The sequence below is a fragment of the Pan paniscus genome, chromosome 2 (assembly GCF_029289425.2).
Source record: "Pan paniscus chromosome 2, NHGRI_mPanPan1-v2.0_pri, whole genome shotgun sequence".
Lineage (NCBI taxonomy): Eukaryota > Metazoa > Chordata > Mammalia > Primates > Hominidae > Pan > Pan paniscus.
The window spans coordinates 54,866,914-54,894,821 of record NC_085926.1 but is presented as its reverse complement, the minus strand read 5'-3'; the positions used below and the strand labels follow the sequence as shown (position 1 = coordinate 54,894,821).

The 27,908-nt window shown below is 43.6% G+C and overlaps 1 protein-coding gene and 1 long non-coding RNA gene across 4 annotated transcripts in view; one reads left to right on the top strand and one right to left on the bottom strand.

Moving 5' to 3' along the window:
• CACNA2D3 (calcium voltage-gated channel auxiliary subunit alpha2delta 3) overlaps positions 1–27,908 on the bottom strand; it is a 951,279-nt gene that overhangs the window by 171,733 nt on the left and 751,638 nt on the right. For all 3 annotated transcript variants that reach the window (XR_004670571.3, XM_003818723.8, XM_034956678.3), the window contains 9 exons: positions 22,245–22,316; positions 21,923–21,984; positions 20,470–20,537; positions 15,988–16,033; positions 15,728–15,825; positions 13,241–13,334; positions 9,847–9,942; positions 4,425–4,546; positions 1,425–1,505 (listed from right to left, as the gene is read on the bottom strand). Coding sequence is in view for 2 of the 3 variants with exons in the window: in XM_003818723.8 (XP_003818771.6) it covers positions 1,425–1,505; positions 4,425–4,546; positions 9,847–9,942; positions 13,241–13,334; positions 15,728–15,825; positions 15,988–16,033; positions 20,470–20,537; positions 21,923–21,984; positions 22,245–22,316 (739 nt within the window). In the remaining variant the exon portion in view is untranslated. The remainder of the gene's footprint in view (positions 1–1,424; positions 1,506–4,424; positions 4,547–9,846; positions 9,943–13,240; positions 13,335–15,727; positions 15,826–15,987; positions 16,034–20,469; positions 20,538–21,922; positions 21,985–22,244; positions 22,317–27,908) is intronic.
• Positions 38–27,570, top strand: LOC130541330 (uncharacterized). Its single transcript, XR_008955373.1, has 7 exons — positions 38–134; positions 4,337–4,629; positions 6,537–6,679; positions 22,390–22,646; positions 24,175–24,313; positions 25,018–25,060; positions 25,619–27,570. It is a non-coding gene; the product is annotated as an uncharacterized LOC130541330 (long non-coding RNA).

The window sequence follows — 27,908 nt, the reverse complement described above, 5'->3', positions numbered from 1 at the left end:
AGGGTTTTAAAAAGAAATTTCAAACAGACAACCAGATATTCTGGCCAGACCATGTCATTGACAGCTGCTGCATGTGGCCTCAGCTCCCGGGAGATAACATGCCTTCAGAATTAGCTCGCTGGACCAGCCTGGAGGTAAGCAAGTCTGACCTCCTTTAAGCATAAGTAAATCTTGTTGAGTTAAATGATCCTGTCTCCCACTTTCCTCAAGGAACATGAGACATTAAGTGACAAAATTTGAAGACAGCAACAGTGAATCCTCAGAGCCCATATCTCCTGGCTGATTAAGAATAGGTCTGCTTAGTTCAAGATGAGCCACAGGTCAGATACATAAGGCTGTCATCCTTGTCACACCCAGTAACTCAGGAATAACCAGGGCAACTACCCCCAGATCTTTCAACCCTACTAATACAACTATACACAGGCCAAGTCAGAAATAAAGTGGGGGGAAAAAAGCAGTATTTCCTCACCAAAGAACAACCACTTCAAACAGGTCTCCTCCATCTGCTCCATTTATACTCCTTCCCACAAATATTCAGTGTGTGAAGACACAGAAGTGGATGTTAAGTCACCCTAAAGTATAACTTATTGAGGGAGACTGCTGGAAAACAAAAATCGCTCTCTTTAGTAAACCCAGCCAATACCAGGATGGTGCTTGGAGCATATCACCCACCCATCAACCAATGGCTCCAAAATGATCAGAATAAACCATGTGCCAGACACACCCTTGGGCTTTGTTTTTATGTCAGCATCTGTCTTCAAAGAGGGCTTTTTGGTAGTTGCCAGCCCTTTAGGCCAAATGCCACCAATGAAAGCCCCTAGCCATCCACAGACAGCTGCTGACACTCCTAAAAAGTGAGAGAAATGGAAAAAGCCAGAAACAGGACTTCTTTGACAATTCAAGACTCTCAGTCATATAATATTTTGGCTTTCCCCTAGTCCCAAACCCAGCACCTGCAGATACAGCTAACTCTAATTCCCCAGGGGGATTAGGGGGATGAAAATCTCAGTCTCTCTGGAGAAGGGCACATTTCAGTTTGTGTTTGCCTAAAACAAACCTGCAGTTTCCTTGTATGCCCACTGTCATCCTAATGACACAGAAGCTGGAGATCTGGAGTTTACTTTGAATGAACATGCTACCTACCATCAAGAAATTCTCCTCGGCAAGTACTGACAATTTCTTACTGGCTCAGAGTTTAAGGATAGAAACGCTGGGAAAGTTTTCTGTTTTCACATCAACCACCACCAGCTGTCAGAGTCTTGGTTTGAAGGAGATGACACCAAGCTGAGAAGGAAGTAATTTAAAATTGTTTTCTCCTTTGAAAACCTTTTTGGAGGATAAGTGTGCCTCGCAGAAGTAGCCCACTGGCCGGATGAATGGGCACCATGCTTACTTTGTCTTCATGGATTGAATCAATTATTTACCTGCCACCACAGGAGATTTCCGTTCATCCAGGAGCTGGATGGATGTACTCGCTGTCACCACATTGCTTTTATTGACTGGTCCTGTGAAAAGAAAAAACACCACAACAAAAATGAAGATAATTACAGTGTACACATTAAGAGAGTAATCATATTGGTCTACAGTCACCAATTCTGCAAATTGTTCTGGGGCTTGGTCCCAGGCCCTAGAGTCCTCTGAGGTGTGGATGCTCTGCCTACGCTGCCAGGCCATGAGTGCAGTGCTGCGAGTCCTCCCAGCTGAAGGAATCGGCGAGTTGAGTTATGACCACCAGTGCACTGGGGAACATCCAGCCTCTTCACATCGAAACCATTGACCACCATCGAGGGACCACATTTTTCGGTAATCTGTGGTTTCAAATTGCAGTGTTTACTTGTGTCAGTGGTCATATTTACACTGCCTGTCTAAATATAACCATGAAGAGCTGTATGAGGGCTTTGAAATTATTTTACAAGTTGGCAACTTTAGCTCTGATTCATTGGTTAAATCTTTACTGATCTATAAAATTGTAATTTCGAGCCCAGTTTTTCTGGGCAAAATTATTCTAAACAGGGATAGAGCTAGAGCATAATCTTCACTCCAAACTATTATTATTCTGGTAACAATATGGCATTAGTATTAAGAGATTTTCAATTACCAGCAATGGTTCCAATATCCATGAATTAAAAGATACTGAGCACAAATTCTGAATGCCTGGAGTTAACAATTTAGTCCAATGCCCACCTGCTAAAAGGTGCTCAATGAATGTGAGTTGGATGAAATCCAATTGAATTAAGAAGCAGGGAAAAGTCAAACCTGAATATGAATACACTTAGGACCAAAGTAATGAGAAATTTTCTCCTGGCCCAAGTTTAAGCAGCAATAAAAACCAGTTTCTTTTCTAGTTTGTACAGGTATTCAATACATAGCAGAGAAAATTAGAGACAGCTCCACCACAGAGAGAGCTCCACCACAGAGACTTGCAGTTGGTGATTTTTAAGATTTTCCCGGACTCTAAGGGGGTTATGAAATGTCCTAAGATGTTACGTCATCTGTAACTTTGTCATGAACAAGGTAAACTCACTTCATGGATTGAATCAATTATTTTACATTGAAAGTTTGGTGAAAATCCCAGTTACCAAAAACCAATCCAACAACAGCTTTAGTTAACTCGATGATTCCAGAATCAGAAGAACAGCAAGCTAAGTTCTATTATTTTTCTTTAGAGGATTGTGACAAGGAAGTCTTAAGAGATTGCTTGACAGAAGACAATGTTATTATTCATAGGTCTGCAGCAGAATGAAAAAGTTCACTGTCTCTTGATATTTTCAGCAATAAAGTGTGGTACAGACAAGCACAAAGAAAGAGCTTCAGGCAGGCACGGTCCCAGCACTTTGGGAAGCCAAGGAGGGTGGATCACTTTAGGTCAGCAGTTAGAGACCAGCCTGGCCAACATGGTGAAACCTCAACTCTACCAAAAATACAAAAATTAGCTGGGTATGGTGGCGGGTGCCTGTAATCCCAGCTACTGAGGAGGCTGAGGCAGGAGAATCGCTTGAACCCAGAAGGCAGAGGTTGCAATGAGCCAAGATCATGCCACTGCACTCCAACCTGGGTGACGGAGCAAGACTCTGTCTCAAAAAAAAAAAAAAAGACAGGGTCGGGGGGGAGAGAGAGAGAGAGAGAGAGAGGAAAAGAAAAGAAAAGAAAAGAAAGAAAAAGAAAGAAAAAAGGAAAAGAAAAAGAAAGAAAGAAAGAAAGAAAGGAAGCAAGCAAGCAAGCAAGCAAGCGAGCTTCAGACACCTGGAAATTTATATTTGAGAAAGCACACACAACTACAGGCAGGCATACACACAGGTCTATCAGCAAAGGAGCACAGACCCAAAGAACCTTAGACCTGAAAAGAATCTAACAGATAATCTAGTCTGAAATCCCAAGCAGCGAAGAATCTCATCAATAACATTCAGCCTCTCCTTAAATATGTCCATTGATGAGGGACTGTCTTCCTAATGAGCCCATTCAACCAACTGTAAGAGCACTCTTTGCTTTCTACAAATTTCAAAAGCACCCTTTCTGAAAATATTTTCAGTCATGGAAATGAGAAAGCACCAAGCCTTAGGGAGGGGGACTGGGCACAAACCCTGGAGAACTTCCCTTAGGATTGAGTTAGGAATATTTGTAGAAGATTAATATGAAAGGAACTGATATATGTAAAATATAACTACAGATTGAACTTTCCAGAGCAACCCAAGTTTACAGAACTAGGTTTCCTTCATCTCTCAAGTTTCTGCAATAAGCAGTATAGAGTGAGTACCCAAAATACCAGATGCATGAGGCAAGAGAAAAAAAAAATACGAGGAAAACTGAAGCATTTCCGGTATGTTTTGCTTCCAAAACTGGTGGAAATAAGACATCATTCAGTTCTTTTTGGAGGCAGGTGACTTTAATTTTTTATACTATCATATCATAAACTCTTAGGACTGAAAAACTAATCGGCTACATGCCTGTCATTGGTAACTGCAGGCTCCTGTCGAGAGAGCACATGGTTATACAAAGTCAGTCCTTAGTCCGGCATATCAGTTTAAATCAATTCAGTTCAAATGGGGAACAGTGGACCTCTGCAGAGATGTGACTCACTGAAGGTTCTGGCAAGGGATGCTTGAATTTTCTCTAAGTGGGGCCGTGACTACATTTAAAAAAACTGACTGACAAGTTTCTATTAAAATCCCATAGGATGCAAAACATCAGCCCTGCTTCCTGAAATACATTTACATAATCTGGTAAAGGAAAAACCTTCCTCTTCTTTGAGGCTATTACTCTTATGGAACAGGTCACTGGTTCAGGGCTGACCCAATATTCAGCACTGGCTCTGAGGGTTGAACTTGGTTCCTTTCAGCATTCAGGCAGCTCCCCAACACCCTGCACACAATGCCCAGACCCACTGGACCAGACAGACAGAGCCCGCCTCCAACAAGGGCACCCACCAGTGCTGAACGGGATCGAGTAGACGAAGCTCCCTGGAATCTGCTCAGCGGCTCTTCGGTACCAGAGAGGGAAATGGTCTGCGTTAAAAATGTTCTCCTTGTCGCCAGCTTTCAGGAAGTCCCTTGCAGTGGAAAAGAATCAGAAGAACATGCATCACTCAGCAGAGTAAAGGTGGGCCTGGAGCACCCCGACAGCCTTCATCAGGTAAAACCAGTGTTCACTTTTAGAACCCCAACTTGCCTTTCTCAGTAGAGAGGGGGCCTCACTTAACACTGTGCACCCCAGATTACTCAAAAACATCTTGCAGAGCTCTGGGAGTCAAATTCTGAGTGGGTAAAATGATTTTTCCTTGTATATCTAGTGAACTAATTGTCTTAAAGTCTGAAGCCAAGCAAACAAAGCCTACAGAAATCCTATCAGAAAACCCAAGGATGTCCCCTCTAAACCAGAAAGCTTTGTCTGGCTTTAATACTCTCACACATATACTCATACCCTTGGGAGAATCAACTCCTTAAGTAGATCTCATTCTTCTTAGAGCAAGTGTAAAGAAGGTAAACACGCTTCTCAGAAGAAGTGCAAAGGAAGTAAATGTGAGCCCACACTGAGATCTTTGTACCTTCTTCCCTCACCTGCCTCCTCGCTGGACAAACAGGCCTGCTCCTGCCCCCTGTGTGCATCCCTGCCCTCCACTGACTCCCTGCCTTCTGCGCAGAGAGCTTGTCTATAGGGAAGGCTAGGTGCATTCTTCTTTCTATCTCTTCCTTTCAAAATCACACTCATTTTCAAAGTGCGCCTCATCTACCATCTACCCCATGAATCCACAGAAACACATGCAAGCTTTTGCCACACCCTGGGCCCCCACAATCTTGGTAACTTTCATATAGCCCTTTATTTATTTTTTGGCCTGCACAATCATCATATCCCCTCCCCAGACCTCCCAAGATCTCTGAGGACAGGAGATTTGTTCACATTTGTGCACTCTTCACAGAGCCTTAAGCATATTCAAGTCCCAGTGCATGATTATTCACCTGACATCCCTCTAGAGAGTCACATGTGCTGTCCAGCACCTGAAGCGCCTCATCTTGGCTGATACGGTGCAACTCAGGCGGTGGGGGGATGACCTCCTGGTTAGGCCACAGTCTGCTGCAGACATTTTTCCGGAAGGGAGACCAATCAGGGGACAACATATAGGTAGGGAAAAGGCCATGAGTTGAAGCAGAAATGGCACCACTTTCAACCCAGCAGTTTGCAGCAGAGAGTTGGATCACAAGGACCATGGAGAGAAATTTTCATGCTAAGTTGTAACTGGTTGGTTTCCTGAACTTGGCACCCAGTTCAGGAAAGCATTCAGTAGTTGCAGGGTGTGTCTAACCAGGGTTCCCTTCACCTCTACCAAAGATGGAGTGCCCACTTTTGGAGAGGAGGCCCATGCCCTTGGAGGACACCCTCCAGGTTCTTAGATAGCTCTGGAATCTACCTCCCTGTAACTTGTACTAGCATGTCCTAACTCCTTTCTAAGGTCTGGGACCTTCCTCCTCCCAATATTTCCAGGGCCTGGCTCTCAGCAGGCGCTTGGTGTATGCTTAATGATCACAAGAAAAATCTAATCTCATATCCAGATAAGAGCTCTTCCAGTATTAAACACAATTTCCTATATCTTCAAAAATAAAATTTCTCAATTTGTTTAAATTCCTTTCTATGGCCGTCTTCATAAGTGCTCTACTTTGTTAATACTGCTATAAAATTTTGTGCTACTAGAACTGGTAATTGTAGGTCAAAAATGGTCTGACATAGCATAGCTGCTTGCATTTGATCTTGACTCTTATTGACAAAATGACTCTCCAGAAATTAAAAGTGTTTAAAAGAAAATTTTTTACAAAGCACTCTTCTCTCATTCAGAAGGCTAAGGCCAACTTTGGAGTCATGTGCAAGATTGAGAAAGTGCAGAGATCCCCTGTGCTATCTAGAATGCTGGAGATCAGGACTTCCAGGCTCATCCTGGTAGACAAGCTCTTCCTTGTGCTGCTGTATTCAGTGGTAATGTTTCCTAATCTAAAAGTCATCAGGCTTCGGGAATACTGAAATTTTAGCCTTTTCATTTCTTTCGCTAGACATGAAATTCTTCAAAAACCTGACCTGGACGGTGTGAGGAGGAGCCTCTGTTGCCTGGCCCATGGCAGGATGCATTGCTACTCTCTACCCTGGGTCACAGGTGCAGCCACGACTGAGCAGAAGGTGTTCGCACTCCCGGCAGGTCTGTTCAGTGGTCATTACAGCTAAGAGGTGCCCTGTCTGTGCAGCACAGGTTAATGATGCCCACACGGGGCCTTTTTCCAGAGTCATGGTAGATGAGATGGTGGCTTGGTTAGAAGGTATGAAGTGGTCCTCACTTAAGACAGTGACATTCAGGCTTTGGGGGTGGCTGGCAATAGATCTGGAATGCTGCACATCTGGGTGTCCAGTGCCCTGCTGCCCGGGACAGTGCTGGCACCTAGGGCAGCCAGCAGGAGCCTGCAGCACTTGATCCCCATTAGCCCTGGTGTCACTGCGAAAGGACTGAGTTGCCGGGAAACCCTGGAGGCCTCTGCCAACTACTAGGCAGCGATTCTGGAGGAAACAGGAAGGAGCAACCTGATTTTACAGAATCCCAAAAATGTTCTTCAGGAAGAAAGATCCTTCTGGGTAAGGTGAAAGTCTCCTCCTGGATACTAGGAGCTATTGCAGTGGTGTGTCAGGCTGGTCTAGATTCTGGGAAGAACTGGGTGACTCTGAGTGAGTAATTGAGTCTCTGACCCCCATTTACTCATCTACAAAATGGGAACAATAAAAACGCTGCACTTTACCAGGGTTGTATCAGAATTACATAACACCATATGTGAAAGAGTGTTATGGACACTGAAAACAGGCTCTAACAAATATATGGGATTCTTAAAGCCCAAGAGCTCTTTTGTTCTCTGTGGTTGAAAGGGCAGGGGTAAAGTGGCCATCTTCTAAACTTAAGGCTGTACGCTGTGAAGGCTAACATCACTGGATGCTATATGCATGGGATGTGAGAAGTCGTACTGAAGGCACAGAATGTATTATAACTATTGGGGGTGACGGCCAAGTTTCAGTATAATTGACCTACTTCCAAATGCAGGTGGCGGGGGTATGGGATGAAATCTCAGTGTAGGAGACTGATGATAGTATGAGATAATTGCAGGGTAGCAACTTTATATTATCAAGTTCTCTGCCCAATACTTAAAGCTCTGCCTTTCATGCCCTAGTCAAAAGCAAAAACTAAACCAAAAGTCAGAAATGCTAAAAACTTTCTAAGCCTGCCTTAGAGAGTGTATCCAAATAGCTGGATCTTAACAAATCCCATTTGATGGGAGGGGATAGGCAGGTAAGACCCTAAGACAATAGATGTCAAGGTGCCTCTATATGAAGCAATGACAGGAGTTTCTTGAAGACAGAAGATTTCATCCATTCAAATTGTCAATGAGTACCCACTCTGTGGGTCACGTAATGCCACAAAGAATAGAACACACAGTTGTAGGAATTTTTAGCTTCCCAAAGAAATTTTCCATCCATTAAAAAAAAAAAAGAGTTTTTTTGAGACAGAGTCTCACTCTGTTGCCCAGGCTGGAGTGCAGTGACACAGTCTCAGCTCACTACAGCCTTCACCTCCCGGGTTCAAGTGATTCTCCTACCTCAGCCTCCTGAGTAGCTGGGATTACAGGTGTGTGCCACCATGCCCGGCTAATGTTTGTATTTTTAGTAAAGACAGGATTTCACCATGTTGACCAGGCTGGTCTCAAACTCCTGACCTCAAGTGATCTGCCTGCCTTGGCCTCCCAAAGTTCTGGGATTACAGGCATGAGCCACTGTGCCCAGCTCATCCATAATTTTTTTTGATCTTCACAGTAACCAAAAGAGATCATCGCTCTCACTTTTCAGGAGGACAGAATGAAGATACCCAAGTGAGATAAGCCAGGTACACCTCCCAGCATCCTTATTGTGGTCCTTTGTCTTTTAAATCCGTCACAATAACACAGTTATCAGACCAGCAAGGTGTCATGTTTTATTGTTACTGTTTTGCAGCTTTGCTTGTTTCAGTCTCAATGCCAGCAGCAGACTTTCTCAATGAGTATTAGAAAATGAATTCCCTTGTCTCCCCTTGCCTATCTGGATCCTAACAGGAGAAGGCAATGTGTATCTCAGCACCTCTAGTCCTTCCCAGGAACTTGCCCTCTGGAAAAACAATTGTCTGGGGGAAAAACGCTTAAAAAAGCCTTTAAAAATCAAGTTGCAACTATAATCAAACTTCATAGATGATAAATGTGAGTATCAAGAAGGTCAAAGTCCTGGAACAGAATTCAAAGCCAATCTCTTAAAATACCTAAACATTGATTGATCTGTCATTTACCAGACTTGGTTTTGTAAGGTTATATGGTGGGTGTCAGGGCCTCACCTAGCAGAGGCAAACAGCACTGTCAAGCTCCAAGGAAGCACTGCCTCCTTGGACCCCTGATGAGCCAATCCCTCTCAAATTGGCAGCTACCCTGTGGCTTGGTTATTCACCTCCAGGTACCCTGAAGGTTGGGGGTATAATGTTCTGTGGTAACCTCTGAACTCTCACACACATACTTGCAAACCACTCTCTAACTTTCTGAATCTTGGGACCCATTTGTCCATGTCTTAACAATCTCTCTTGCTTCAGAGAAAAGAAATAGAAAAAACTTATTAACAGACTCAGAAAAGACTTCACAGTCTACCTACTAGCCCTGGTGAAACACCAATTTGATGAGTTAAGGGCCCATGGTTCTCTGAAGATGCAGGGGCTGAGCATCTGGGTACTAGACCTGGAAACTCTCTGCCCACCATCCATCCACGTCTCTTTGGAAGTCCAAGGAGACACTGTCAAACCCCAGCATCCCCAGAGGGCCCACTCCTGGGTGTGGAGCTCTGCAGCCCCTCAGGCTAAGCACAGAGGCAGAGGTTTATTAGTAAAATGTAAACAAACAGGACTTGGAACAGTGACTTTTGTACAGGCAGGAATTCCTCAGCATAGCTGCAGAACAGCTGAACACCCTGAAGCCATTTGTTACGAGATGAGTGTTTCCTCCCTCTGGCGGCTCCCCCAGCAGCCGCACCACCTCCCAGAGTTCTGAAATGACTCATCAGGGCGGGAGAGGACTCCAGGACAGTGGACAGAAGCCAACAAGCGTGAGGAACAAAGGGTGGTGGAAGGGCTAACGGGCAGGTGAAAGCACATGCTGGGGCCCGCATGGTAGAACAGAGAGGAAAAATCTCAATAGGCCTGGGGTGGCCTAAATTATGTTTCTACCAGTAGTGGAATCAAGAAATGAAATAAGCTTCCCTTTGAATGTTCCATTTCAGAAGCTCCCTGGGCCCCTGTAGAGGATCCCTCCTACTTACTGATTGGTGAGCTGCTCAGCCCCGACAAACAGGTTGATTCTGGAGAGGCCTGTGCGAGTGCCGAGGAAGGCAACCTCCACGCCCTTGTCAGAATTTCTGAAACAGAACAACGGACGTCAGGGGGAGGCCTCTAGACAGTAAGCAGATAATACCTTGCATTTTAAGACTCACAGAATGTTTTTACCAAATAGTAGTTTTGAAACTTAAACTTTAAAAGAAGATACAGAAACACACACACACACACACACACACACACACACACACACACGAGCACAGATTGCCAACTTGTATCCCTTACAAAAGTTTTCAAAGTAATACTTGCAGGAAAAATGAAGAACTTCCTGCCAACAAAAGCAGCATGTGAAAAAAATCTACTTCCAACCATACACACATCTTTATTTCAAGGTTCTGGGTGCAAGTTCAAAGAGGTCAGGCTAAGAACGGGAAGGACTAGCCAGTTAGGGCTTAGGACTCGCTTTTTGCATTAAAGCTACCAAGTTTATTCTTGGTCTTGAGATCATTTGTGGAATCTGCCATTAAAGCAGCTGAGCCACGGAACCAAGTTTGCAGCACCCCACAGCCTGGAATTCCATGTAGTTGGAATTGGTTTTGACATCCACACAGTTGTGGGGGCACCAGCTTATCACTTCTACCAGACCACAGGCCTTATTCTCACCACCAACCCCAAAGAGATGTGTAAAGAAATGGCTTCTTCCAATAGCTCTGAAGGAGGCTACACATAGGAACTCTAAGAAGGCCTTGGCAAGGAAAACTAATGTAAAAATTCACTAAATATCATTTTGTTTCAACTTCCAAGGCAAATTCTATATGCTTGAGTGTGTTCTTTAGGAGATTTGCAAGGTATATTTCTCCTATGCAAAAAGCAAATGGCCTTTCTTCAGAAACACATAATATTTTTTTTCTTTCTTTTTCTTTTTTTTTTTTTTTTTTGAGACGGAGTCTGGCTCTGTCACCCAGGCTGGAGTGCAATGGCGCTATCTCGGCTCACTGCAAGCTTCGCCTCCCGGGTTCATGCCGTTCTCCTGCCTCAGCCTCCCGAGTAGCTGGGACTACAGGCGCCTACCACCACACGTGGCTTATTTTTTGCATTTTTAGTAGAGACAGCGTTTCACTGTGTTAGCCAGGATGGTCTCGATCTCCTGCCATTGTGATCTGCCCACCTCGGCCTCCCAAAGTGCTGGGATTACAGGTGTGAGCCACCATGCCCGGTCCACAAACACATAATTTTATCCTACAATAAATGTATGAAGAGAACACCAATTCTTGAGCTTGTTTCTCTGTCCTAAATGCTACTAGTAATTTGATCCAAAGTATTCTCCACGTTATCTTCAAAGTAAGGTCATTTGGTTACTTGATCTTTGATGAAAGTCAAAATGGTGGATGCTACCTTTAAGTATTTAAGGGCTGAATAAAAACCAACACTATGCATTTCTGCTTGTAGCCTACACCAAATTGGAAAGCCAGGCTGTCCAATCAGTTACAGATGGTGGACTACAAAGCAAGTTACCATTTTGGAAATCTTTAGTATGTGTTAGGAGTGAATCAGCAACCTTTGCTCAAGATTTTGAGTTTCATGAGAGCCGAAAAGAAACACTACAAGGTTTACTAGAGAAAGAAACCCCAGGAAAGGCTCAATTCGTTGCCAGCTTCCCAGGAACTAAGATCCATGCCATGAAGGCAAGCAGTTCAAAGACACCCCTAATAATGAAAATGGCAGTCTCTCTGGGGCTCCAGATTTGCATACTAAACAGCCTACCTGACATCTCCATTTGGGAGACTTTCAGTCATTTTAAGCTCACGATGTCTAGAAGAGAGACTGGCCATGCCCAGCCCTAAACCTGATCCTCCCCCAGTGTCTCTTGTGTTAGCAAATAGCACCGTCTGCCCAATAGCTCATGATATAAACCTGGGAATGATCCTTGATGGCTCAACCTCCCTACCCTCCACAACAAACCCATCATCAAGTCCTGGAGACCTTGCCTCTGAAGCAAGCCACAAGTGGACCTCTTCTCTCTGTGCCCACTGCCCAGGTCCAAGTCATGAATCCCTGGGAAAACTGTAGGAACCTTTACTATTGTTCTTACCCCATCAACCTCTGTTCTCCACACAGCAATAGAGAGATCTTTTTGTAAAATGAAAATCTGATCATTTTCTTCCCCTTCTTAAAATCCTTCAGTGATCTTCCAGTGCTCTGAGTATAAAATCCAAAATCCTTAACCTGACTCCCAAGGTCCTGAGCCATGCGGCCCCTCTGCAGCCTCATCCTCTGACATCTTCCAGGCTATCCTCTATATGTCAGCTGTGTCCACCTTCTTTAAATTCCTCCAATGTGTCAAATGCTTTCTCATCTCAAGGCCTTTGTACATGCTGTTCCTGGAATGCTGCCCAAACCTTGAACTAGTTCCCATCTTCCTCCTCCACTTTAGATCTGTTACACTTTATGTGTCTTTACTTTTCCTTCAAAGCAGTTATGATTCTAGATAATACAGCACACTATATACCACAGGTGCCATGATGTTAAGGGCTCTATCTGTGTGGTTTCTCTCCATTTCCCCAACACCTCGCTCAGAGTGTGGCACATAACACACACACAGTCGACACTTGATGAGTGAATGAATGAAAATAAGAACAGAATGAATGTCAGGATGGAAGGGAAGATACAATGAGGGAATGAACTATTGAATAGAAAAATGGAGAGAAACAGGATAGAAGGGAAGATAAAATGAGGGAATGAACTAAGGAAGAACAGAAAAGTGGAGAGAAATGAATCATGTAACACATGAAAATATAAGGGAAAAGGAATGGTTCTTCCTTTTCTTTTTAATCTTTAATAGTCTACTTAAAGTAATAATGGTAAAGAAATAATAATAAGCTGCTAAAGCAGTTCTCATCCTAGTCTTTGATATCAACTACCACGGCCTTCCCCACAGCCCTCCACCCTCCACTTCAGAAATAAAACCACAGGGTTATATCTAACACCCTATGAAACTGAGCTCTCACTTCTCCATCCTACTCACAACCTAACCTGGCCCAGATCCCAAGCTCCCTCAAGACTGCAAAGTAGAGAGAGCTGTGGCGAGGCAGGCAACGAAGTTCCCTTCCGCCTCCCTCTCTCTCGGAAGTGTCACCCTACCTCAGCGTACCAAATTTCATGTAACGTTAAAACTCAAACAAATTATATGTCAAAGCCAGGAGCTTGCCATCCAAGCCCGAGCCGCTAATCTGCTCTAGCTCTTGTGGTTTGGAGCTTGGGGGAAAATTAAAGAACTTTAACACCAGGTTCCTAAAACAGTTTAGTTCTTTAAACCATAACCATATTTCGGAGTGTTGGTGAGGAAATGGCCATGAAACGAGGACACGTGCAACCACTTACTCAGATTTGTTGAGGGCCAGGCTGGTCCAATACGCTTCAATGGGGGCACTCACCACCGCGTCAAAAAGGACTTCTTGGATCAATTCTTTATCACCTGTTGGGAGGGACAGACAAGAGGATGCTTCAGCAGGGCTGGAAGAGGGGCATGAGACGCACTCATGGGCTCATTGTGCAGCGTCTGCAGGCTACTTTCTCATGCGGCATGTTGCTTTATGAGTTAAGTTCCCACTAGTTGAAAATATGAAACAGTTCTGACACCTGGTATGCCTGCAACACAGGAGCCTCCAAAGCATTTGGGCAAGAAGGTAGTCAACTGAGAGCCTTGGGTGTCTCACACTTCAGTTTCTTGCTTTCTCACCCCATCTCGTGGTTCCTGCCATGGACCAGCAGGCTGAGTCCCAGATTTGGAGACCAGAAGCCAGTACTCCTTGAACACTTGGCTGTCATCATCCCCATCTCTGTCCTCTCCTAAAACTGAAATTCTTTAGCACACTGAAATTCTCAGCCTGTTGTCACATGGGAAAGAGATACCATAACTTAATAACCCCTGGGATTCTTATTTTGTGATTCCTTCTTTTTAAGAATTGTTTCATTTTATTTATTTTTATTTATTTGTTTATTTTTTTGAGACACGGTCTCACTCTGTCACCCAGACTGGAGTGCAGTAGTACAATCTCAGCTCACAACAACCTCTGCCTCTCAGGCTCAAGCCAGTCTCCTACCTCAGCCTCCCAAGTAGCTGGGATTACAGGCACAGGCCACTACCACCTGGCTAATTTTTGTATTTTTAGTAGAGATGGGGTTTTACCATGTTGGCCAGGTTAATCTCAAACTCCTGACCTCAAATGATCTGCCTGAATCAGCCTCCCAAAGTGCTGGGATTACAGGCATGAGCCACCACGCTCGGCCAAGAATTGTTTCATTTTAAAGGAGAATGTCTGTTGCCATCCAAAGGGACTCTTGGTAGAGCTCTGTGGAAGAGGCCAAGGAATGAGAGGATATGGTAAGTCTAGGAGAGGCATCCTAGAATTTTCAAATCACTCTGCAGAGAAGGATAACTAATTATCACATGGGACAGGACAGTCCTCACCTTGACTGGGGACTAAAAAAAAAAAAAAGAGCTTTGCTGAAAAGCGAAAGCTAGAAATAACTTATCAGTAAGACAATGAATATATTAAGTTATGTAGTGGAATTCTATATAGTAATGCAAATAAAAGTGTTAAAGCTAAATGATCAACACAAATTTCAAAAATATAATGGGTGAAAACACAAGTTGTAGTACATATATATTTTATGCACATATTGTATGTATTATAATATAGTAATTCATACAATATACCATAAAGTTTAATATGTATTTTAAAATAATAAAATTAATGCTACATATTGTTTATAGATACCTACATATGTAGGAATAGCATTAAATTATTGAGAATAATGAACAAATACAGAAGGTCATTCTCTTTGGGAGGGAAACGAGGCTGAGCAGGGACCCAGGGGCTTCAACTTTATCTATAATGTCTCATTCCTTAAAAAGCACCTGGAGTAAGTATGGCAAAATATTAAGACTGCATAGAGCTGGATGGTGACTACAAATGTATTATTCATATTGTCTCTATACTTTTGTTTTTTAAATATGTCCTTAAGAAGTCAAAGACAATGACACATTGGGCTCACAGGATGTCCATCTGATCCTTTCCCCACCAGGGCATATCCCAAAAAGTAAATCCATTCTATGGAGATGTCATTTAGTAGCTGGATAATCTCCTTACACCTCTCATAGGATTACATATGTAAAACACTTTTCAGGTCATTGAATACATGATGCTTGTTAGAGGTGGGGGCAGATATCATGATCAGTTTTAGTGGCTCTCCCCTGCCCAAACTGTAGCTACTGGAGCTATACTGTGAGAGTATAGGGTCTGTTCCTGCTTTTGAGGGATATCCAGGGCTGCCGCTGCTCTTCCCTCTTTTGCACCAGCTGAGAGATTTCCTACTCACTGAACTCCCCTAGAAGGGGATGCTTGGTAGGCAGGGCACTCAGCATGTACCACACTGAGAGGCTACGTGTCCCCGTTGTGACCCTACTCTTGGGAGAACCAGGAGATCTAGATATAGCCTTGAATGAGGCACAATCCTACTTCCAGCCTTGGTTTCTCATTTGCAAAATAAGGGAGATATGCAAATATTTACAGTCCCTTCCCAGTTGTAACATTGTCATCCTATTCAGTTGCTTGACTAAATGGTTCAGAAGGGGACAAAGCCCAATGCAAACAGCTAAACCAGGATTGGGGATTCTGTACAATTTTCCATAATCCACATTCTTTCTCCTGTTCCTATAGGAAGCAGATATTTGATTAGATTTCATGTGACTGATAATCTCTGCCAAAGCAAAGCTTCCCTTAACAAGTGAGGCCAAAAAATGTTTTGAGTTCATTCCCCACCATCACCCCTGAAGGCACAGCACACTTTTGAAAGCATACTCACACTGGAGCAGAGGTTCTTTGCCTTTTAGGTAGAGCTTAATCGCTTCTAACTGAGACAGATGGCGGTGCTCAGGGTGTAGGTCAGTGTTGCAGTAGGACCTAAGAACATGACATGGCCCAAAACAAGAGCATGTCAATATTTACAGCATCTGCTTCCTTTGCCTTGGAATCAGGAAAACTGGGCAAGGGAGCACAAACCATGTGGAATCAAAGAGGGCAATGAAGGATGCCATGGTCAAGGAGGGATGGTTTAATTCTTACCATTCATCTGCCAAGGACACATCGGGATGTTCTAAGTCATGCAGGCCTGGGGGTCAAGGAGAAGGGGTTCATGAATAAGTACCACTCCCCCAGTCCTCCTGTGTGCTTCAAATATTCTAGGGTAGGGCTGCGGGGTGGGTTAAGGATAGACATCAACCCTAAGGGACCTGCCTTGGAGCAGGGACTCTGAGGAAAATAAACGAGTTGCCTTCCAGGCAGGACTCTCTCCCCATCTCTACCTCACTCAGCCCAGCACTGCCACCTTCCCTGGCTGTTCATCCCAGGAAAACCTTAACCCCTTGAAGATAGAGGATACACAAATGAGTTCAGAGGGAGAAGCTTAACAGGACTTTAGAAACACTCTCTCTGGTGCTCCATATAGTCTAAGTTGGGAACCGGGCTAGGCCATTGACCTCCTGTGTGATGTCAACAGGTTATTTTACTTCTCTAAACGTCAGTTTCTTCATGTGAAAAGCAGGAATAATAGTCCCTAATTGATGTGTGGTTGTGAGGGTGAAATCATAGGTTGAACAATATGAAGTCGTCAATACTCAACTGTTTTTGAGCAGCAAAGATTGCTAGTTGTTACAGGATCCTAAGTGAAAACGGTCATCCGCCTGGGAAAGAAACTAGGGGAGCTGGGGCTTGCATGGAATCTGGGAGTTTTAATAGAAGGTTCCAGACCATCCTAACTCTGCAAGGATAACTGTTTCATTGCACTTTCACATGGCTTGATCTTAATGGGTTATCAGCAGACATATACTTCTGAATGATGACCTCGGGAACTCCCATGATGCTTATAGCCTGTTTTGGGAAGTTAGTTTCTTAAATGACTGATAGTATCTTACTGCACTCAGGACTCCAGTTTCCTTCTCAAACACAAATCTATAAAAGAAGTAGCAAAATACTAGACCTATCACACAATTCTGCTTGATTTTACAGAAAGTAGAGAATACATTAGAATGAACATCATTGCATATGATCCAAGTGGGCATACCCATGCTCCAACACCTACAGGCTGAATGACCTTGGGGATGTCATGTCAGCTCTTTGAGTTATATCTACCATGAGATACAAGTAATACTGCATAGCTCACAAGTGCCAGAAAACAGTTAAATGGGACAGGGATTAGTCCCTAGTACAATCCATCTATCTGTGCAGCCTTCCTTCTTTTTTTCCTTTCCTTCTTCCCAACCAAACAACTTTCCTTCCTTCCTTTTGCCCTCCTCCCATTCCTTCCTTTCTTCCATACTTTTACTGAGCATCTGCTATATGCCAGGTATGATTCTAGGCCCTGAGAATATAGCAGTGAAAAAACAAAACAAAAATTACTGCCTTCATTGTATTTAATTTCTAGTGGCAGAAAAGAGATAGTAAATTACATTAAAATTTAACTTTAGAGAATATCAGATGGTAGCAAGGGCTAAAAAGGAAAAGAGAACATGGAACAAGAACAGGGAGGACCAAGAGATAAGGAGGGTTGAAGGGAGAAAGAAAGAGAGAAAGAGAGAGAGAGAGAGAGAGAGAGAGAGAGAGAGAGAGAGAGAGATTCCATTGTAACTATGGAGGTCAGGAAAGGCTTCACTGAGAAAGTGACCTGAATGAGGAAAGGAAGAGTCATGCAGGTGGCAGGAAGGGTGCTCATGGCAGAAGGAATAACAAGTGCAAAGGCCCTGAGAAGGGACTGTACCTTCCCAGAAAACCGGGTTTAGAGTGTCAAGTCTTTTTCTAGTTGCAGTTCCCATCCTCCCAATCTCATTTACAAAATCGTCTCTGGCTATATTTCACAGGACCTATAAATGACACTCAGAAAAGATGAGATCTATCGGGAAGATCTTTTTGACTGCTTCTTCTCTGGGTTCCTAGGGCACCAAGGAAATTTAATTGCTTTCTAATTCTCTCACCTCTGACATTGGTCCTTCTGATAAAAATCATATCCACTGATGACTGGAACTGTTGACAATAATGACATAAGCTCTAATTTGTTGAACAATTATCATGTGCAATACATATAAAAGATACAAAGTGGCCAGGCGCGGTGGCTCACACCTGTAACCCCAGCACTTTCGGAGGCCGAGGAAGGCAGATAACGAGGTCAGGAGTTCCAGACCAGCCTAACCAACATGGTGAAACCCTGTCTCTACTAAAAATACAAAAATTAGCTGGGCGTGGTGGCATGCTCCTGTAATCCCAGCTACTCAGGAGGCTGAGGCAGGAGACTCACCTGAACCCAGGAGATGGTGGAGGTTGCAGTGAGCTGAGATCACACCATTGCACTCCAGACTCAGCAACAGAGCAAGACTCCATCACACACACACAAAAAAAGATACAAAGTGTTGAAAAAGATTAAAAGATTCATAAGAGAAACAATTTCAGCAGGTAGAATTATAGCCCACACCTTCAATCTTGGTAATGACTTTTTATATTTTTTAGCAAAAGCTACCTATTTGCCACCTTTGTAATCTCTGGCATTGGCAAAGCATGTGGAAAATTCCTACATTCTGTAGGCAGTTATTCCTTATTGAAGATCCTATAGAAGTATGGTTGCCAACCCCAAGGAACTCCTTCCCTCTCCAAGAACAGAAGAGAACAATAACACACCATGGCTCCTAGAGAGATGACAAGATCCTCTACTATTTGGCCCAAGGGGAAGCAGCTTTCTTAAGTTCTATTACTCAGCAAAGCTGGCAGGATTGTCAGTCTTTTTATTTACAGAGGACCAACAGAGAGAGGAAGATATGACCTCATTTGGGTGGATAAGCAGCCACTCTCCCCCTTGCTGAGGATTTGAGCTAATTTTTTGCACAGTGGTTACAGTTAGCTCTGAAATTCTCTGTGATTGCTTAGCCTCACAGCTGTGGAACATACAGGAAGATAGTGACTGAAAAAGAATCCAAAAGACAATGCAAAACAACTGTGTGTATCTGTGTCTCCATGCATGTATGTATGTATGTGAGTGAGAGAGAGAGAGAGAGAGGAAGGGAGGGACAGGCCCATGTATTGAGGATTGACCAAGGGAGCAGACCCATGAGAGGCAGTTAATCTCTTAATAACCTCTCCTATTGTTCTGACCATGAGTTGTTTCTTCAGCGTGACCTCACATGGCTTAGACATGAATTTTCTGGCTTCATGGGCAGTGATGTCCACAGAGCCAACATGGCCCACAGAGGCAGAAAATTCTAGAAGTGAAAACATGATCCTGAAAACACATCCTGCAGAGGGTCTTGCTCAAGTCACAGAGTTGCCTGTGTTCTCTGGCATGTCTCTGGGAAGAGAGACCACATGGTTAGCTCTTTGGTGGGCACACTCTGGGTTGTGCCCAGCTCACAGTGAGCCTCTCTACTCTCCTTTCTGCCCCTATACGATCTCACAAGCGCTTGGGAAGCACAAACCAACATCCCTGAAACAACACGGGCAGGGACCACTGGCAGTAAATCAGAGGCTATCTAGGGGGTTGGCGTCTCAGGGAACATCCATCTCCTTCCTCACGCCCTGTGGCATCATCTGAGGGCGCCATGGATGGCCCAGCTTCTGGAAACTCACCACATACATGTGTAATCAGTTCCGACCAATTAAAACTTTGCTTATAATTGACCTTCCCATTCCTGGCTGTCCTCCCTAAAGACATCCAGAAAGACTACTGTTCTGGGCCCACTCCTTCTCTGTGGACATGCAAAACCTAACGACCTGCAAGTGAGTCACTCAAGGCCACTCAGGGAGTGGTGCCCTTCAGAAACAATGTCCACCACCCCTGTGAGCTCCTAATGCTGGGACAGGTAACCTCTCTGAACTACTAGGGAGCTGGCAGATGAAAAGGATAGCACATGTGACAGCAATTTTAAAATTTAAAGAGCTATAACAACTGCTCCTGTTTACTGAGAGTTTACTGTGCCTCTGTGCTTTATGAAGATAAGAGGGTCTGGGAACTTCAAGGTGCTACTTACTCCCTCTGACCTATGTAAATCATTTAAATGGTCACATTTCCCTTTGGGCCAGGGCTGCCATGAAACACAAGTGAAATACGTGGCTCAACTGTGTAGGAGAGACTAAGGCTCTCATATCTCTGTTTTCATGGTTTCCCCTGGGCATGAGTTACTTCATAAATTTGTATTTCTCCCAAGTACTGATTTTTATGTATGAGAAGAATATACTTGAGGGATGATTCCTATTTACTGATACTCTGCTTCCATCCACAATGTTGTTGACTGTGAGTTACTCATAGTCAACAGCTTTGTGGATGAAAGTAGAATATAAGTAAATTAAACCACAACCATGAATCGGAACTCCTGTCATTCTGAAATCTAGGCACACCAGGGAAGAAGAAAGGTATTAAGAATATCAAGTAGGCATTCGTTTGAGTGGAATGTCCAAGGGACTGGTCACAGGTGCGGACAGATGAACAAGTTCTTCGGCTAACTCAATAGCTAGCTCCCGAGCTTTCCTCCCACACCAAAGGATAAGACGAGCCAGGCAGTATCTTACCTTCTTCGATGGTTACATTCCCTCGGAAGAAATATTTCCCATGACCTCTGGAAAGCGCCACACCTAAACTGTGCAGAGAGACAAAGCAAATCTTGAAATCCCTGGCATCGACTCGAATAGACTTGTGGGCTAACATTTTTTAATTTTCCATTTTTCACATTTCCATTTTATGATCTGTCAACAATTTTTCCAACCATTTACTTTCAAAACCCCACTGATTATCACTGGTGTTGGTTTTTCTTAGGTTCAATCAGCTGCTTCAAAGTAACTTCTGATTGGAAATGCCAGCAGCAATTGGCTACTCTTTGTGTTTTCAGAGTTGTGGCAAACTGCTCGCCCTTCCAGCAAGCCCTTCTCTCAGATGCCCTCCCGAGGACCATGAGCCCTGCTCTTTATACACCCTTGCCCTGCATTCAGCCAGAGATGGGTCTCTCCAGCCCCTAGACTTTGGGACTCGGGGAAATTGACCCCTTCTCAAGGGCAAAAACAAAAACTTCCACTACTACATGAGTGTAACCACATTACTGTGTTGCAGGCTTCTTTGCCCAATCCTCTCAGTACTCTAATAGGTTTTTCACACTCACTGGCTTGATTTAAGATCCATTCCGTTTTTATCAAAAGCAAGAGACTATGTTTTTAAAACATAGTCCCTTACATTAGAGAGACTATTTGGCAAACCCACTTAGCAGCTCATGTGGTCCTTATTTGCTCCTGGTTCCACATGGAATCCACCCATGATCCTTGGCAGCTTAGGACAACAATGCTAGAATTTATTTTTCAGATTATTCTACAGTCAGTAAACTCCTTCTCTCCTTAGCTCTGAGACGCCAGTTCAGGAATATGAAGCAGGCTTACTGAAATAATTTTTTACAAAATGAATTACAACACTAAGTTAATAGTAGTGGGAAACTTTAGAATGCTACATACACATCTGAAAGCAGCCAATGAGGCAAAGCCATTTTTCAGGACTGTTACAAAGAGAAACAACAGGATTCAAAAGTAGACAAGCACACAAGGACAGTTCAGAGAAATGGAAACAGAGGCACAACATGTAGGGATGGATATGCCATCTCCAGGTTTGAAGGATTGTTTTTTTGGTCATGGAAATAAAAGGTGAAATGGAACTCACAAAGCAGCAAGTTCAATGGTTAAGGACCCTGGTAACCCTCTGCACTTGTCTTCACCCTTAGCAGGAACCCCCAAAGCATATTTGCTTGACAATGAGATGCAAAGCCATGGCAGATTGAGTGAGTTCTCCTAGGTGAGCCTGAACCATCTCCCCCCCTTCTGGAAAACAAAAGCAGCCTGGGAAAAGCCCCTTCCTCACTCTTTCCAGCCTTTTGGCAGGGTGTTTGGTTATCTTCAGATGATGAGCTCTGAGAGTGTCAGCAGGTTTTGTACAAACACAACTGATGGGTCTGATGGAATGTCCATGTATTATGGTCAGCTCTACCTGAAAGGAGTACCCTTGATGTCTGTATAATAGTAGTCATTTGTCATCACCAAAACCCGTTTCTAGATTGAAAAAAAAAAAAAAGTCGTAGAGAAAAGAAAACATGGTTAGTCTGCTAAGTGACGTCTTCAGAAATAAATAAAAATAAATGGACACACTATGATCAGGTTAACAGTACTACATGAATCTTGTTTGAGATAAGTAAAGACAAGAGAAAAATGATCTCAGCGAAAGATATTTATTCCAGATATAGCTTTCAAAGCTAATTTTTCACAGTGGTTTGTTTTAAATTAAGCAGCAAAAATGTTTGAGAAAAATGTACCCCTTTGTCCACTGTCTTCTTCACCTCCATGGAAAACTTCCCCGTCTTTCGATTCACCATAGCATTTCTCAACTAAAATGATAAAAGAAAAGTGTGTTAGTTCTTCCCTGGGTTATCATGTAATCTGGACATCTTGCATCCTCAGCGTGCAGTGGAGCCTCTATATTGAACTTACACCTCGAAAACAGAGCTTCTGAAGAATAAAACACCCAACTGCTCGTGTACAATGGGAGACAGGCTAACAACAATAAATAAATGACCTTCATCTTTAATTTGGGGAGCTCGTGTAAACTTCAGGACAATAACAAAAGAGCCTTGACAATACTGATGAATCCTGGGAGTCAGAGAGTGAACTCCTGGAGACCCGCTAAAATGCCGAGCAAGAATGTCTCTGGGGACAAGGTACGTTTTCAAAAAGGGTACTGATTTGTCATGGAGAAATCACTTTTCAAAACATAATCAAGTTAAAGACGTTTTCCTACACAGTAGTTAAAAAGAAGAAGAAGAAAAAAAAAGGCCAAGCATTTGGAAGACAGGGGTTAGCCTTTCCTAAGATGAATCATCTTTAAATGCTCTCTGAGAAATCTGGGCCAATTAATGACCTTGCTGATGAGGCAGTGAACAGGAGCGACCCTGTATCTGATTTTTGGAGGTCCTGTTTAGGAGCAGCGAGCCTGGCTCTCCTCCCCCACCCCCAGCTGACCTCATCTAATTACATGTGGCCCTTCCATGAGTTCAGAGGAGGACAGCAGACGCAGTGATGAAAGATGTGCCGTCATGGGCACCAAGGCAAGACGACAGAGAAGGCCAGTTAATGGAATAGGAGCAAACGCTGACATGCCACAGCCTGTCAGGAAAGGCTCTCTCCCCACCCCTCTCTTGTCTTTTTCATCTTTTCCCCTCTTTTCTCCTTTGAGGAGCTTGAGTAAGATCTGGCCGATAGAAAACTGCAACACTAGCAAGCAACCTAAATTTGATTCGAGGCTGTCTAGATTTGGGTTTGCATTCTCATCTTCTGTGTGAGTGAGTAAAGGCATAATTTTTAGCTGGAGGCATGTATAAAATAAAACATATATTTTACTCTAGATTTTTTTTAACAACACATAATAGGCATTTCTGGAAATATTTTCCCATTTTAACTTTTGTGGTTTTGGACAGGGAGAGCTGGTCCTAATTAAGTCTACTTTCTAACTTTTAAGAACGGCTCGATTTATCTTTAACATGGTTTTCATTTTTCCTCTTTCTGGTGCCTGCCTAAAGCCATTTGGGACCTTCTCCTCTCACATTCCCCAGGCAAACTAGAGATTAGGTAAGCCTCGCTGTGTCTCCATGCCACCCCACCCCCAACTCCCAGTAGCACAGAACAATCAACATGGGGGTCTGGGAGTGTCCAAGGCCAGGGTCACTGATGCCTCCTTTAGTCTTGCCCTTTTCTTAAATCATAACAAAAACAGGTTATACTTATTGAACCTACTAGTGAAGCAGGATGGCACTGTAGTTAAGGAATGGACTCTGGAGCCAGAGCTTTATGATCTTGGGTATCTCGATCACTTACCATCTCTGTGACTCAGTTTCCTCTTCTGAAAAATGGAACTAATGCCAGCACCCATCTCATTAAGTTGTAGTGAAGACTGACGAGTCAATATTTAGAAGAGTGTCTGGTGCCTCCCAAGCACTCAATACATGCTAGCTATCCTCCATCATCATCAACACCACAGTCAACAGTATCTGTATCATCGTCATCCTCATTACCATCTTGCTCATTTTCACTTAGTGTCAGACACCTTTCAGTAGCTTAAAGCATCAGGATTCGGACTTGAGTTTGCTTGAGGCAGATGCCCAAGCTCAATGTTTTCCAAACTGTTTTGACTTTGAGCCATGTAAGAAATACATCTTACTCTGATGAGCCCCTCTCTATCTCCTATTTTAGTAGATTTCGTTGCTATGTTGCTCATGAACCACTAAATGGATTTTGTGACCTCTCCTCCAACTCCCCACATTGAAAACTGCTGCTCTTAACTGCCTGTAGGTTTACATAGACCGAAAAGGAGACAGCCCCAGGTAAAGAGGTAAACCACGATATCGATGTTCAAGTTTTGCCACTGACACAAGCCAGCTGTCCCGTGACCTCTCTGTGGCTCACTTTCTTCCTGTTTCATTCATTCTGTCTAAAGTGTTCATGAGTGAGGACTCCCAGACCCCAGGGATCCTGTCAGGGGCTATAAAAAGGGAGGTCATCAGATTCCTATGAAATTCGGATACTACTGAGAGATACTGTTTACTGAGTTCTTACTGAGCTCTTACTGTGTGTCAGGCACAGATTTTAAACCCCTCAAACTTATCTTCTGAGGTGCTGTTATTATCTCCATTTTACAGGTGGAGAAATAGGCACAGATAAGAAGTTTGCCCAGGGTAACGAGGCCTCTGCCTCTTGAGCCCATGCTCTTAACCTCTGCTTCCCAAATCAGAAGAGAAAGCACTTGGACAACATTAAATATTTTATAGCATTAATATAAAAATCATATATTATTTCTGAGTTTTTAAAAACCAAATAAAATGTTTTAACAATTGACCACGTCATAGTCTGAGGTCCTAACTTCCTGGCAGACTCTTCTACAAGCTCTAAGTACTATGATCTAGGGTTGACGGGAAGGTGGCTTTCTGTCCTCCTTGCCAGAGGAGGAAAGGGAGTTTGATGACTTAATAGACTGCCCTGTGAGAATACAGCATTGTGAGGCTGGAACATTCTAGAAATGTCACTTTTTTATCTTAGGAGGCTGCGGCTTGAGAAGAGGAGCAACTTGCCCAGAATCACAGTGAGTGGCACCCCTAGGTTGTAAGACGGCAGAGGAGTCCTAAGCACAGGCCAAAGTGATGGGGAAGAGCAATGCAATCAGTCCCCACCTAAGGCGGGGAGGGCATGATGTTCACTGCTTTGAACTTGCCACTGCTTGGATTTACAACAGTGAACAACTGGAAAAATGCAAATGGCCTGGCAGAGGAAAATTTCCAAACAAGTTTTGATGTGCTCATATGTTAGCATATTATGTAGTCATTAAAAAACCCACGTGCAGCTGTTCAACTCTACACATAGTCAGAGAAAGGCAAATTAAAACATCAGTGGCATACCTTGATTTTTCCATATCAGATATCAAGCATTCGCAAGTGTGGTAATGCAATGGACATTAAAGCAGCTTGTACCACGGTGTACTCAATAAAATAAAAGGTAAAATCTCCTCAAGCTGAAAATACTCATCTGGCGACAGTGATCAGCCTCTCCGCTCTCTGGGAACCACCCTTTCCCCTGGGGCCTGCATTGTCCAGTTCAGATGTGCTTCTCCAGAGCCCCTGGTGAATGTGTCTCTCTTCTGCAGTGCTGAAGCAGAAGCTCCTTGGATAACCACTCAAAGCACCCACTTTCCTGCCAACCTCGTTACAGCTGGAAGCCATGTTTCCTGTTTCATTGTTAGCCTGCTACTCTGACCAGCCATGTTACAGTTCATTAAGGAAGCTTTCCCCAGAGATTCACTGGCCACCTTAAGTTGTGTGTATGATTATGGAATGATAGCTCGTGCTCCTAATGGTGGCTCATTGTCCACATTAGAACGTGAGCCTCACCTTTTCTGGTGCACAGGCAGCCTGCATTTCTAAGCCCCTAATGACATGCAACCACAGACAAGCTGGCAGTTTAAAGAGGAAGGGAGACACAGTGGATAAACAGGTCTGTCATTCCCAAGCAAGCATTCAACCAGCGTAGGAAAACAGACCTGAGCATGGAGAACCTGCAAAACATTCTCTCTCTTCCTCCTCCCCTATGTGTCAGTTTGGGTTTGGAGTGGGTGGGGGAGTGCTGTGCTTAGTTTGGGTGTCCAGAGCTCAAGCATGAGCTGGAGAGACACTCTGGGAAGGGTATAAAAAAGAATCAAATAAATGGACTAAGGTCTCAGAAATATGTCCCATGAAAAAGGCTTTTTTGCCTTATAGGGCTTCGGGCAAAAAAGACTCCGGAGAAATTTTCCATCAGAGTCATCATGGGTATGAAGCAATGTAGTTGCCTAGAGGGTAGTAGGGGAAAAAAGGCTTTTACCACAACAGAAGGGATTGTAGTTAGATTCAAAGTAGCATCTATGGGGCAGTATTCACAACAATACCATGCAGACAAACATCTGTTTAGCAGCTACTATGTGCAAGGCACTCCCTATCTTTTCTGCACCCGCAGAGGAGGATAACCCATATACTATGCGTCACTGAAATAGAGTCTTCAAGGACTCCTGGACTCAAGGACTTAAGGGCTCTCTCCATGGAATATCCAAGTGTCAAGACCACGGCTCTGTGGGCCAGGCTGCCTGAGTTGGAATCCACACTCTATGTCCTTAGGCCATTACATCCATTCTCTGCCTCAGTTTCCTCACCTGTAAAATGGAGATAAAACACCCATTTCATAGGTTCACTGTGATAAATAAATAAGTTCACTCATGAACTTAGAATGGTACTGGTGTACAGGAAGAGCTAATATATGGCAGTTATTATTTTTATGAGTTTTTTTCTATTAATAGATATAATCACATTCAATGTGGAAAGCGTGGGAATGACTGGAAGTTAATAGGAACAAAACAAAAAAATCACCCTCAATTCCTTGTGCCATCTCTGAGAATTTATAACCAAAGGATAAACGCTATTTTTAAGATAATTTTCCCTTCCCAGAGGGGATCTACACTGGCAATTCAGACTGGGCTATGCATGTCTCAAAATCCCCTGCTGGCACACGGGTCCACCAAAGATCTGCCCTACTTATTGTATTCCTGCCCTGATGCCTAACTCATCCTGCAGAGTGGGACAGAAGTCCTGCTCATACTGCTATAAATAGTTTTAAATTGTTGTCTTTTTTTCTTTTAATTTTAGCCAGTCTATTTTATATACATTGTAGCAGTATATACGAACTTACTTCATTTTTGGAAGTATGCAGGTTATAACTGTGGTTACTAAATTCAGGAGCCTACTTCCTAGAGAAGTAGAACTCACCTTCCAAGAAATTCTCTGCATCTGGGCAGACTCTACTGCTTCTTCCTCAGTGGGCTGTGCTTACATGTTCTTTCCTAGATTTCAACCTAAACCCTGTCCTCTGCTACTCAGGTGCAAATCCCAAGGCCCAGCACATGGATATGTAAGATTTTGTGCAGACTTCACAATGATGCTTTCTGTAGATTCCAGAATTCTCCAATTAGTGACGTGCAAATCCCCAGGAGAGAAATGGTGGTTTGGGTTTTCCCAAGTCAAATATGTTGATAGAGAAGGAATTCACATTCCAAATGCACCATATTCCAAGGCGACAAGTTAAGAGACTCAAACCAAAGACATAACCAGAGAACAATTTGTGCAGAACAAAAGCACTGGACTTGCTTGAGATGTCCAACTCTGAAGTTGGACAGACAGAATGCAGTCCTGGGTGTCACGTGGAGGTGAAGAACACACACGTGAGGCTGCGAATCCAATGCCTGCAGCTCCAATGAGAAAGCAAAGTAGGATGAGGAGATACAAAGTGTTCCCAAACTGTGATTACTAAAGGAGACATTCGCTCACTGAAAATTAGCTGGGGCACAGGTGATGACTGGAGTGAGCTGAGTCATACATCTCTTCAAGTAGCATGCAAAAAGGGAGACGATT